Source organism: Catharus ustulatus, chromosome 11 (assembly GCF_009819885.2).
Source record: "Catharus ustulatus isolate bCatUst1 chromosome 11, bCatUst1.pri.v2, whole genome shotgun sequence".
Lineage (NCBI taxonomy): Eukaryota > Metazoa > Chordata > Aves > Passeriformes > Turdidae > Catharus > Catharus ustulatus.
The window spans coordinates 17015316-17028239 of NC_046231.1; the positions used below are offsets into that span (position 1 = coordinate 17015316).

Here is a 12924-nt window from a genome sequence, read left to right on the forward strand (position 1 = left end):
GCCCCGTGGTACTCACAGCAATGGAATAAGCAAGGAACATGATTGCAATAACAGTGATGAATCCAGAGATATCACCCCATGCCCTCCTTAGTGTGGAAGTGATCATGTTCAGTTTAGGGTTGAGCCTCAGCAGATGCCACAGTTTCACTGTGGAGAGAAGCACCAGGAATGCAATCAGGTAGCCAAGAACTGCATCAGCTCTCGCTGTTTCACTGAAGCTTATGGAGCTGTTAGGGGGAATAAAAAGAAAATACATAATATATCATGCACACAGAATCCTTTGAAGTACATAAATGGGTATGCTGGGAAAGCCAGTCACCCTATGCTGGGATTTCAGTGGAGAACTAATGAGTTCCTGCTTGAGTATTCCTACCTGCTCATCCTACTGTGTGCACACAAAAAGCTCCATTGTGCATGGCTAAGATTTCTGTCAAATTCCTGTGATTTTATCATCTTTCTTATGTGACCATTTTTTAAAAGATAATTTTCCATTCTGTACTAAATATTCCATATTGTCCTCTAACCAATGGCTTTTTACAACAAAGAACAAGGCAGATTGTGTGCTTTCTGGGTGGATGTCCTGTAGCAGAAAGGCTTGTAGGTTCACAAGAGGGTGATACAGACAGGAAAATAGGAGCTAAAAAGGGAACTTGGTGCTCAGGCCTGCTGGATTTTATTAGAGCAGTATCAGAAGAAAATCCTATTGCTTACACAAATGGAAACCCTGACACAGGCTTCATGAATATATAGCCATCTAGGATAGCAGTATATAGCACAGACAAGGGACTATCTGGGAAGAGGAAAAATAGATTTCTTTCTGCATAAGTAGCAACAACAAAGGATGCACAAAAGAGCATTTGTACTCACCCCTCCTTGTGTTCCTGGTAGTAGCTGATGTCCCGGGTCCCAAGGACTGTGCGTTTCACAAACACTGACAGAGCACTCCAGCTGATCAATATAATGGCCATCTCCAGGAGATTCCACTTGCTATGGAAGTATCTCCATCTCAGACTCTTCAGCAGCTTTCCCTGAGAGGAGTTTTACTGTTTCAGTCTCATGACTCCATATCATACAATGCACCTCTGAACATTAGGACAATGCCCTCCACAATAAAGCAGACTGCTCTGCATTAATAAAACTACATCTTGCACTAGTTTCTCAGTATCTTTATCAAAAACAGCATCCAAGCCAATTAAAGTGTTGCATTCCTATTAATACTGACACTGTACCTGATTCCATCTTCCATTGGTGTAGCAGCACCAGCACTACTGAAATCAAGTACAGTCCTAAAACTTGTGCAAGTGAAATCAACAGCAGGCACAAGATAATGCTCTCAGCCAAACTTTGCAGTGGGCCTCACCTGTACTGTCATGTAGTACACAATAAAGAGGAAATAAATGACTTCTGCTGCAACCACAAAGATGTGGAGGCTGTCGGTGTAGGGGTAGAGCCGGACACTTTGCAGCTCCGCACTTGTGAAGAAAGCCCCTAAAAAACAAACAGGGATCACCTCAGGGCTCCTTCTGCTTTCATTCAAACAATTCAGTTCACTAGTGAGACTTCTGCACTTGCTTTCAGCTTGAGGCTGAATCAAACCATTGAACTAAGATGTAGATTTCACTGTGTGAGTTAACGCTGTAAGGGTTTGATATTTTCCTCAAACAGGAATTTCAGAGTCAAGGATTTTAGAGTGGTAGTGCTTCTCTGCTTGAGTCTTGTGTGATAGCACAATAGTAATCCCAGCAGGACTGAGTTTGAATTGGACTGCAAATGCAGAAATGCAGCAGGAGGATTTGGAATTTTTTTTAAAAAGATGAATCTCATTCTATACCCAAACTGAGCTCCATTTGGACATTTTCCAATACTTGGACATACCCTAAGGAGGTTCAGACCAAATGTTTTCCTATAGCCTTTAAACCAGAATCTGCTTTCACTATTATCTATGTTGCATCCAGACTATGTATTATGTGATTACATAGCTATACATTAGAAGTCATCTGGAAGAAAAACTACAGTTATTTGCATTTTTGTTTTAATATTGTATTGATTAGCTCGAGTAATTAGGGAATAGAATTTTTCCTTTTCCTGTTGTGTAAATTCTAGAGATCAAGTTTCAGTACCATGTTTTCTTCAGCAGCAGATGACCACAGCATAAACAAACATAAGATATCCCATTATAGTTTATATTACTGTGATGCTGCATTTTTCCTAAATGGTTTAGAAAATTTGCATTGATTCTCTTGTGATTAGATTTGTTAATACACTTGTCTTTCCTGAAGAAGGAACTAGGAAAACACTGCTAGTGTCTAAATCTACCTTCTGCAGGTGCATTGCTTGCTGTCTGCAGAAATGTGTAACTTAGGAAAGGCTCTCACCTAAAGCATTGCTTTCAAACATCAGGCTTATAATGCAGAAGAGGTTCACGTTGGCATTGTAGACTGTAAATTCAACAAACACTGCTCTTGTGAAGGTGTCAAGCCAGACATTGTTGAAAAGGTACTGGAGAATTCTGCCAAAAGAATGCGTAGCCAGTGATGTTATTTATACAGGAATGAGACAGCATCATATGGAGGTGCACTGATAATTTACAAGAACACAAGAGGTACCTGGAGGCATTTTTAGGGTCTGTTCCCAGGTGAATTACATATCCCCCTCCACTGTAGATGCCAAATTTACCCCAGCTGGGATGTCCTCTCAGTTTGGCCTGACTCTGATACTGCCATGCTGAGCTCAAGTCAGAGGAGTTATCAAAGACTGAGGTATTCCAGTGCTCCCCATAAAGTGATGTATCCTCTGTTTGTAGGGAGTATGGAGCATGGCATTCCTCAAGTACATGCCTGAGTCTGGGAGAAATGGCGCAGGTGTCTCCTTTCACTCTTACTTGGCGAATCCGAGCACTACCCACCAGCTTGGAATTGCCATCTGTAATGAATCCTAAACAGGAGATGGAAAAGAGCAGCACTGGCATTATGACAAAATTCATAATATTTCTTCATTTCATTTATGATTCACTGATGCATTAATATTTTGCCATATATTCTTTTCTTGGAAACATTGTAAGCAAAATAGTCCTGAAAATTAAACCCTCATAGTGATTTAAACTGAGTTCTTAAATAAGATTCACAATAACAGAGTTCTGTGTCACCCCCATCTGTATTTTATACAGAAGGAAAGTGAGATCTGGGGGAAAGTGACTCACCTCGAGTCCCATAGAAGAGTAGCTTTGTGCAGTGTTCATGTGGCTTGTCATGCCCAAAGAACAACTCTGCTAGTGTATTTTAATATTTACCCTTAAATGTGAGCTGGAAAATGGGTCATATCTTACTGGAGATGGCTACATAGAAACATGCTGATATTGCATAATTTGCCCTCACATTGACCCAAGTCCTGATACAAACAATTCTTCTGAGGAAAAGCTTTATGGTGCCACCTGTCTGCCATTCTTTTTTTGTTTGTTTGTTTTTTTAATTATAGAAAGAAAGTTGTGTAAAACTGAGGATATATCTGAATGTCTGGAGTAAGTAATGTAAAATGTGAAAAAATTAGCATTGCAGGGCAGAACTTTTGGGTTATATTAAATAAGAGGAAAATAAAAGGGGATGTTTAATTTGGGGTCAAGCTGTGGGGTTTTGTTATCCACTGGTATTCATATTGTAAGATCCCTTGCTGGCCTCATACACTCACAGTCCCTTTCTCCCCTCAAATATGCAAGTTAGAGATAAGTATTACAAATAATGTTTCAGAATCTGGCAAGCTGAAGGGAAACAACGTGACTCTGCACCTTTATATGATCCATAAAGATTTTTGAGTAAAGTAGTGTTCGCCCATGTGAAAAAATCCTGGTAACTGTAGACATCGTGGAATCCGTCTGTAAAGCTGTCCTCAATGTGTTTGTTTAAATAGTAGGAATTGGGATCTCTCTGCCCATAGGCAACCAGCAACAGCATCCATAAAAACCCCAGATAGGCTGGAAAAAAAACCAGGAAGAGACAGCACATGTGAGCTCTGAATTAACAATGCTGTTCAAAATAAATTTAATGAATGATTACTGCTGTCAGCACCTATTAGGCCAAGGAGGTGCTCTGCAGACTGAGTGACCAGTGCTAATGAATGCACCCAAGCTGCCTCAATGTGCTGCAGTTTAAGTGTTTCACATTTGAAATATGAGTAGCAGTCAAGAAGGCTGAATAGTAGTCATGGCAGCTCCAAATAGTCCAACTTTATTCCAAGTGAAGTTGCGGTATTTTTTTTGCCACTGATTTTAGAGGAAATAAAACAGGGGCATAAATCATTATCTGCAGATACTATGTGCTTTTAGAAAGATGGCCTCCATCTGCTCTTTGATTTCAGCTTCACTTAACTGCTGACCTCCTCCTTTCATCCTTTCTGCTTTTCTTTAATCTCTTGTGTTTGTGATGTGTTTCTTTACCATGGAACCTTAGCCACACTTTCATCTGCAGCTAACATTCCCACCTCCCTGCAGCTCCATCTGCCATGGAACAGCCTGTCTCTACATCATAACAGCTGGCAGAAAACTGAAGATATGCCAAAACTTTGTCACCCAAGAGAACAGTATTTTCACTTATGTAAAATTACTGATGAGTATTACTGAATAAAACAAGATAATCTTGTTGGGTAATATGGGTAATACCCAGGATTTCTCTGATGAGGGCAAATGCTTTCTGCTCCTTCATGCAGCTGATTTTCATTTTCTCCACATCAGCAGCAGGAGGTGGCCGGTAAATATTGCTTCTGCTGTCCCTTCGGACCCCAAAGAGAGGGTGTGAATCACCTGTGGGGGGGAGCAGTGAACCCTGCAATTAGTCAGTTAATCATCCATGCCCTGCTTTTTGTTTGTTTGGACTTTCTAAGGAAACATTTCTATCTAATGCTTTCCCTCAGGGATACAGAGAATATGATTTAAACAATTACTGTAGCAATTGTAAGGCAAACAGTGGGGAGGGAAGGAGCTCACAAACACAGAGTGTAGGGTTTAGGACCAGGTGTGGTCCAGGTGTCTGTGTCTAGGCTGAGCATCTCAGCAGGTGGTGTATTCATAGCCTGAGGCTTAGCAGGGAGGAAGCTGTAGATCAGATAACTTTGCTGTGCCCTAGGATTCCTGTCTGCTGCTGAAGGCTTTATTTAGACACGATTATGACTGCAGAAGCCACTGTTCGGTTTAGGGGAATAATACAGAGAATTGTGGCTGTGGGAAAGTATGTAACCTGAGAATGTCCATACAGGGCTTAAAGGATGTGGGAAATTTCTTTGAGAAGTTCTAGTTATGCTTGTCAGATAAAGAGCTACCAGTCTTCATGAAGGATGCATTTTTTACTGGTCACTTATTTAGTTTCACTAAATTGTGGAATAGTTACAGATTTTGTTGCAAGCCAGTTGAGTTTAGTCACATGTTCATTCATAAAGCACTCCAAAAGCTTGGAGAATCCTGCACTTTCTTTAAAAATTTTTAACTTTGCAGGCAGTTACCTGGTGCAGATAAAGGCCCATCAATAACTGTGTTTTCTTCATCCTCATGTTCCACCTTCTTCAGAACCAGAGCAAAAAAAGCAGCAAATCCCAGCACCTGGAAAGAATCAGATATAGACTCACCATATTCCCATTTCATATAAAGGAGCCTTTGGCTTTGCCCTGGATCCTTTTGGATCCAGGCAGTGCAGGAAAACAATTGAGCCCATAAACAAGAAAACAGTGCACAGTGTTGGGGTTTGTCCAGCTAAAGTGATTTTGTGACACATCCTCACTAGTCAGAAACCTCATTAAACCCTGACAAAGCAAGGGAGATGAAACTAATGAAGTTAATGTCAGCAAATACCAACAGAACTCTGCAAATCACCTGCCTGCTCTTGTTTTGAGGGCAAAGACTTCTCATTTTATATCCCAAATCCTTTAGCTCTTTAGAACATGTTCCATTGCCTTCCTGCAATGGCAGCAGGTGAGTTCATGTTGGCCAATGGTTGTATTTGTGAGGCTCTCACCTTTAAGGGCTGAGTGATGAAAAGACTTTCCAAGAAGGAGATGACCATGGAGATGAGCCACTTGATGGAGTTCTCTTTGCCATAATGGAGTCCGTAGAGCATGGTGAAGAACCCGGACACAGCGCTGGTGGCTGCCACGAGGAACCAAGCAATGAACACAAACCACCAGGGCAGCCCTCTGGCAGAAGAGCTTTTCTTGTCATCACAGGACAAGCTGGGAGTATGGGACCACCTTGGAAGTCAACCAGAAGAGAAAAAAAGTCAGTCTGTGATGGAACAGGAAGCAAAATCACAGTCATCAGGTTCACTGGGAATAGGCAGCATCTCATAAATAAAATCAAAATGTTATTTTAATTAGTGTAGTTATATAGAATATAAGGACACCGAAAATACAGTGAGAAAAAATAATGAGGAAGTGTGCAGAGATCAGCTAAAATCAAAATAAATATGATGGGCTTATTTACTCCTCAGTTCATGCATAATTGAATCTCCAGCAGAATTATTGGCAAAGCTATGAGTGCATTAAAGCTGCTGAATGCATCTCTTGTGATCACCATAATAGCCAAGTGACGTAATTAGTGCAATTGTTTTCAATACTTCCAACCTAATTATCATATTTCACTGAACTATTTTTGCCTGCTTATTAATTTTTCTTTATCCATACATTTTAAGAGTCCTCTGTGACTTTGGAGTTGGGTGATTATTCCAGCCCTTTACTATCACTATCATTGTGTTGTAACTTTCCACTTTGGAAGCAAAAATGACAAACAGCAACGATCTGTCATTATTGCCTTTGTGTGCAGTTCACAGTGCATGGAAATGTCTTTGTAGCTCCTGCAGTGCTATAATAGTAAGGCTTATTTTTACAGATGTAATAATAGTTATCTAGCACATGTTAAGCAGTGATTATTTAGGCTCTGTCATCCTGCCCAATTCTGAATTCATGACCTGAATTTACTTATACTGAGAATGAGAACTGGGTTACCCCTCAGTGATGGATGCTGATGAGCAGATTTGGTTCTCCAGGAGGTTCTTCATATGCTGAACCTGACAAACAGCTTGTGTGTAACTCTGAGGCATCTGAAATTTATGGGGCCCCAGTAATTCCAGCTCCATCTCTACATGCTGGAGTTGCATGTACAAGCAGCGATGGTAATCACTGTACTTCAGCTGGTCACAAATTCTCTTCTCTGGAGTTGGACTTCTTGTTTTTTCTGCAGGCAAATATTTATTTACTTATTTATTTATTGAGAAAATAAATAGTCCCAGATTAAAACACTGTTCAATACAAAGGGTGATAGAACTGGAGCTAAAGATCATGAATGTGATGCAGTGAAGACTAGCATATGAAGGGACATGTAAAAGCAGCTTTAGTACTAGAGCTTAATGCTCTTCTGTTGGAATGGCCTGGAAATTTTTCCAGAAGGCAATTGAGTTAAACAGCAGTCCTAAAATCTTAATAGACAGGTCAGATCAGATCAACTGTTAATTTGTTCATGGTTTACCTGTGTAATTAGTAGCTTGGAAGACTCCCTGCAAAAGCTAAACGTGAGTCTTAGTGAAATCAGTGAGATTGTTACTCATATATTCTTTAACTGAGAGTCAGACTGAAAGGAATGAGAGCACAAGACCAAGAAGAAAGAAAAGAAAGAAAAAAAAAAAAAGGCAGGTCAAAGAGTTTGTGAAACAAATTATATTTGTGAGTCTTTTCATTTGTAGATGCTGATTCAGCTCCCAAGCCAGACTGGTAGCAAACATTTGATTCTACAGCAAAAGAAACAGATTGCACATTGTCTTTACTTAGTTGGGTGCTCAGTGGTGCAGTGAAAGAACAAGAAGCAATGGGCACATCTTAAAACATGGGAAATTTCTGAATATAAGAAAAAATATAGGTATTGGACACTGGAGTAGGTTGCTGAGAGAATTTGTGGAGTCTTCATCCTTGGGTACATTCAGCATCTGACTGATTTCTTCTTGGGCAATCCTGCTCCTGCTGACCCTGCTCTGAGCAGCACAGTGGGATTCAGAGATCCCTTCTAACCTCAGCTGTTCTGTGATTCTGTAGCTGCCTTCAAGAATGTACAAAGAGCTTGGGCCATCACATCCAGTATCATCATTTTCACTGCAAAGGTTTCAGCAGGCATTTCATAGTGTGTTATTTACCTTGGATATCCATAGCACCCAATGTGACAGTTCTAGGGCCATCCTTCTTGCTCTCATCATAAAACTCTTGCCCAGCTCTGTTCTGCTGACAGATGATGTCCTCAACCAATGAGAGGAGTGTGTTGATATTAGTTGATTTTTCAAGGTCTGGTGCTGAGGTGAGAGATGGAGTCTTCAGGGCTTTAAAAAGTGAGTTGGCAATTCTCCTTATGTCCTAGGAAAGACAGCAGCAACACAGCGGTGACTCTGGCTGCAGTGGCTTAAGCTGATGTGATCTGACAGTACCACTGGCTGGGAGCTGCACCAACTGCTAAAATCTCCAGAATGGATAAGAATAACACATCCTACAGTGCTGTATGTGACAGATTTCAGTGAGTTCAGCAAGGCAGCTTTTGGGCTTCAAAAGGGCAGCGTGCCTGCCTGAGGACCTAAACTGAGAAAGATGTGGTCCATGATACCTTTTATCTTCACTGTATTGCTTAGTGTTTGCTTTAACTCCCGAACACAGAGATTTGGTCACGCACAGTAACTGAGCAAGGGCTGGGATGTACAAAGGCAGACCTCAAGGAAGGATTGCATTTAGGTGGGCAAATGATTGCTTTGCACCAGTGGTAATTGGCTTTTCTCTTCCGACAAGCTGAAGGGCGTCGGAACAGGGAAATTTGTGGGGCTGGGGAAGCCGGTGGTGTGTGGCAGCAGAGGGCAGTGCAGGACTCACTGGGACTTGCCTTTGTCACAGCCTCTGGAGTGAGAGAGGCAGCCTGGGTGGCCCCTGCAGTGGGAGGCAGGCTTGGGGACACTCGGCCATTCTTTCCCGACTTCTTCTCTCTGCCCTGCTGGGCTGGCCGGGGTCGTGTGTTCCTGAAGATCTGCACAATGAGCAGGTTGATGGGGAACATGAGGAGGGAGCTCTCAAAGCCAATCATCACTTCCTGCCATGTGAACTCGATCTTGCCTGTCAAGGTCAAACACAGGAGAGAAGGAAAAACAACCCCAGGCAAAATAAACATCAGGTCTTTCCCTTGTGAAAAAAACCCCATTTATTCAATTCTTGCTCCCAGATTCTGCTGTCTCTCTATTTGCCTGCCCAATTAATGATGAGGATTGTTACCCAAATCCATTTTCTGCTCAGCAGGATCCTTTGGCACACCCCAGAACATGATGCTGGTCAGCATGGTGCAGAGAAGCAGTGAGAAGCAACAGGACACGCGCTGGGCTCGCGTGAAGGAGCTTCGTGGGGAGCGGCTGAAAACTGAGTACCAGATGTGCCCATCCTGGAAACCCTTGGAGGTCTTCATGAAAAACAGATTGCTGGGAAGGAGAGGAGGGAAATCAAATGGATGTGTGGAAAGGAGAGGGAAGAACAAAGCCCTAGTTCAGGGTCCCAGCCTGTTCATGCTTCTAGGCACTATCAGCAGAAGTAGTAACTAGGAGAAATTATCAAATGTCAAGGCTTGATTTGCATGGAATGGTCATAGCTACTTATATCCTTTCCTTTTGGCCACATCTTAGAGGGAAAGTGAATAGTTCCTATTTAAGTTGTTAAGAAAATTACACCTAAGAGAAGATGTTTGGGTTTCTGTGGGTTTGTCAGGCTATCCTTCTTTAGCACCAATATTTTCAGTATGGTACGACTGTTAGGGTAGGGATTGGATTTATGGAACCATCCTCCCTTTCTCCCTTGTTCAGAGCCCTTTAAGGACAGTGGAAAGACCTTCCTTGTTTTCATTTTTTTCTTGGCCTTTGGTCTGTTTTATTCATGCTTGTTTTTCTAGACTGACCACCATCAAGAGTAAAAAAATATCCATGAAATAGGAGGTACCTGAACAGCTTCATGTCCTGTTCTGTTGCTACTGGGAACACTTTATCTAGGACACATTCTCCAATATCAATGGCTAGCCAGGAGTTACAGAGGAAGTACCATTTCTGATCCCATGCCAGATCATGGACTAATACTCGATTCACATACCTGTTGGAAAAACACACAGGGCACAGTCATATGTCACTGAGTGTGTAAAATCCAGAGCTCAACAAACTCTGACCTTCAGCTTCTTAGGGTGACTAAACTGTAAGGCACAGGACATATCCCATCCTGTACTGGACATGGGATATGGGAAGCACTCCTGGTCCTGCAGTTTAGGCTATGATTTGGTCTATTTAGCTGCAAAAACTAGAATCTAACACTTCTTTTCTTACTAGAACTGCAGTAAAGATAATTTTCAAGTGCTAGAAGGGGAAAGGTATTTTCATTATAAAAAATTATGTGTGGGTTTTCACTTCCCATTATCTCCAGCCCTCCACTTACCAGGATGGACTGTCCCCTGAATTATCATGCCACAATCTAATACTCTGCAGTTCCCCAAGAGGGAAGAAGGTACAGAGGAGGAAAACATCCACTCCTCCACGTTCAAAGACTGGTGTATCAGGATCATTTAGATGGTGGGGCTCACTCTCTCCATCCCGACCATAGAGGGTGAGAGTCACCTGGAAAATAAAAAGAAAACATGGAGATTTGCACATCTCAAGCCTATGTGTGATTACTTCTCCTTTCATCAAACTTAAGGGCTTTCTGGCTCAGACAGTGCATTTGAGCTGTCCTGTTTAACAGCCTCAGGTGCTCCTTTATCAATCCAGTTCTCTAAGCAAATAAACTCTCCTCCCACACAGTGCCACTGATACCTTGGAGGTTGTGGCTGCCCCACGGCGGTGTCCCGTGAAAACTGTCACAAGGTAACGATACTGAGCAAAGGGATCATTGTCTTCCAGGACTGTGATTTTCACCTGCAGAGCCACACAGCACAAGCAGCATGTTAGCTGTCCTGTAAGTACAGATTCCTGAAAGCTGTGAGTAGGAATTTGTGATCTCGTGAACAATGTTTGCTTACCAGTAAAGAGAGAGTTACAGGGAAAGGAATAGGATTGCTTAAAGGCTTCCTATTAAAACAGGCTAGGCATGGTGGGAATTGCCTGAATACATTGACTTTATTAGCTGGAGACTTACTTTGGCATCATCCTGGATGTCTTTCCTTCGTGCCCAAATAACTACAAGCACATATATCAGAAAGATGCATCCTACAGTTGTCACCACCACAGGATTTTCCACGAATGTACCAAACAGCTGTGCTGTTTTGCTGACATCTATGGCATTGGGTATGACAAAGAAGGAGCTCCCAAAGAAGGTCAGATGATTGCAGAGGCACTGTGTGCTGCTAGGATTTGTTTTTGGTCCTACCTGAAACCAAAAAAAGATTCCTGATAAAAGTATTAGATGACTGACCAAGCAGATGAAAAGACAGCACTGAGATTGGTAAGTTGAGAGTTGCTGCACACCAAATTGTTCAAGTTCCAATAGTGAATATTAATTCTAACATCTGAAAGTAATGAGCAGTACAGTATATTATGGCCTTGTCAGAATGGTTCCATTTCTTCTTATATAGAAGTTCATCCCAAAAAATAGAAATGGAAATGTTGTTTAAAGGTTGGTTCAATATGACTAAACTTCTCGAGTTTATTAAAACATCTCAGAATGATTTTGTTTTATGGTGTCAGTTACTACATGGTGATGGTTATGAGGGCTGGCTTTGAAGTGTGTAACAGACACATTGTTTTGTTTTGCTCTACTTACATGACACCCATAGCTGTTCCAGCCTCCCTGGTGCTCGTCCCAAAATACACAGCGGGATGCAAAGCAAGTGGCATTTATGGTTAGCCCATTGTACAGCGTTGAATCCATTCCCGTATCTTGTAAAACCATGAAATAGTAGGTTCCCTCTCCAAAAATGAGTTCTTCTGGGCTGAGAACCCAGCTGTTTGTCTCACCTAGAACATAAATATTTTTGTTTCAATGTATATATAGAAAAGCTAATTCAGAAGTATGCAGCTGTATTGCAGGTCATAAATAAACCAACTCATTGATCAAATCATCCCAATCTTTGCTCCAGTTAATGAACACTTTATTCAAGAGATTGGAACTTTGAAGCATGAGGTCTGTTTCCAGCTAGACACCTGAACTCATGGTCAAGGCTCATTCTGCAAGTTCATGGGTCACTAACCAATTATCTTACCTCCAGAAGTTTTCTTATAGAACAGATGATTTTTGATGTCATAGGTGGTTTCATTTGGATGATAGCCATACCCCAAGTAAAGTATTAGTGGGATGTCATGTTCACATTCCAGGTGGATCACTATAGATGTGTTTTCTGAGGTAACATTGACTTGAAAAGTGCTGTAATTGCCCAGCTTCAACAGAATCTTATCTTCCTGAGTTGCTGAGAGGTGTGGTAAGATGATCTGGTTTTAAACAGAAAGACATAGGTTTAAATGCAGAAAAGCCTTTTTCTTCTTAGCATGCAGCCACATGCTAGATTATCTTTTTTGTAACATCAGGAAAGCATGGCCAGCAAAAATATCACTTTGAAAGTAATTTTCTTGATAATGTAAACTAACCTCTGCAAAGTTAATTTAAAATCTCTGTAGACTCATCACAAAGCCTATGACCCTTGGTGCATTTCTGAACTGAGAACTGTGGTTATGACTGAGACACTGGCTGCATGAAGTACACATATGAATGATTTAGATGTCATTTTATACATGGGATGGGAAGCCAAAGCACAGTACAATAAATACAGTGGTTGGATGATGAAATCAGATTTCACATTGTGCTTTGGGATGACTGTAATCTGTAATTCCACAACCATCAGCATTATTGCATTCATTTAAAGGAAGAATAAAGTGCTTCCTTTTCAAGAGAAGACAGAAATATTTG

The 12924-nt window shown here is 41.4% G+C and overlaps 1 protein-coding gene across 1 annotated transcript in view; it reads right to left on the minus strand.

Annotated features, from left to right (window-relative positions):
* The window catches only part of PKD1L2 (polycystin 1 like 2), a 36414-nt gene that overhangs the window by 3277 nt on the left and 20213 nt on the right, over nt 1-12924 (minus strand). Inside the window, exons 22-40 of the mRNA XM_033069343.2 lie at nt 12224-12449; nt 11785-11978; nt 11161-11391; nt 10839-10940; nt 10465-10643; nt 9982-10128; nt 9271-9470; nt 8888-9114; nt 8160-8373; nt 6982-7210; nt 5997-6228; nt 5488-5584; nt 4652-4792; nt 3782-3967; nt 2607-2934; nt 2376-2509; nt 1361-1488; nt 868-1028; nt 17-227 (exon numbers count right to left, since the gene is read on the minus strand). Coding sequence (XP_032925234.2) covers nt 17-227; nt 868-1028; nt 1361-1488; nt 2376-2509; nt 2607-2934; nt 3782-3967; nt 4652-4792; nt 5488-5584; nt 5997-6228; nt 6982-7210; nt 8160-8373; nt 8888-9114; nt 9271-9470; nt 9982-10128; nt 10465-10643; nt 10839-10940; nt 11161-11391; nt 11785-11978; nt 12224-12449 — 3567 coding nt within the window. The remainder of the gene's footprint in view (nt 1-16; nt 228-867; nt 1029-1360; nt 1489-2375; nt 2510-2606; nt 2935-3781; nt 3968-4651; nt 4793-5487; nt 5585-5996; nt 6229-6981; nt 7211-8159; nt 8374-8887; nt 9115-9270; nt 9471-9981; nt 10129-10464; nt 10644-10838; nt 10941-11160; nt 11392-11784; nt 11979-12223; nt 12450-12924) is intronic.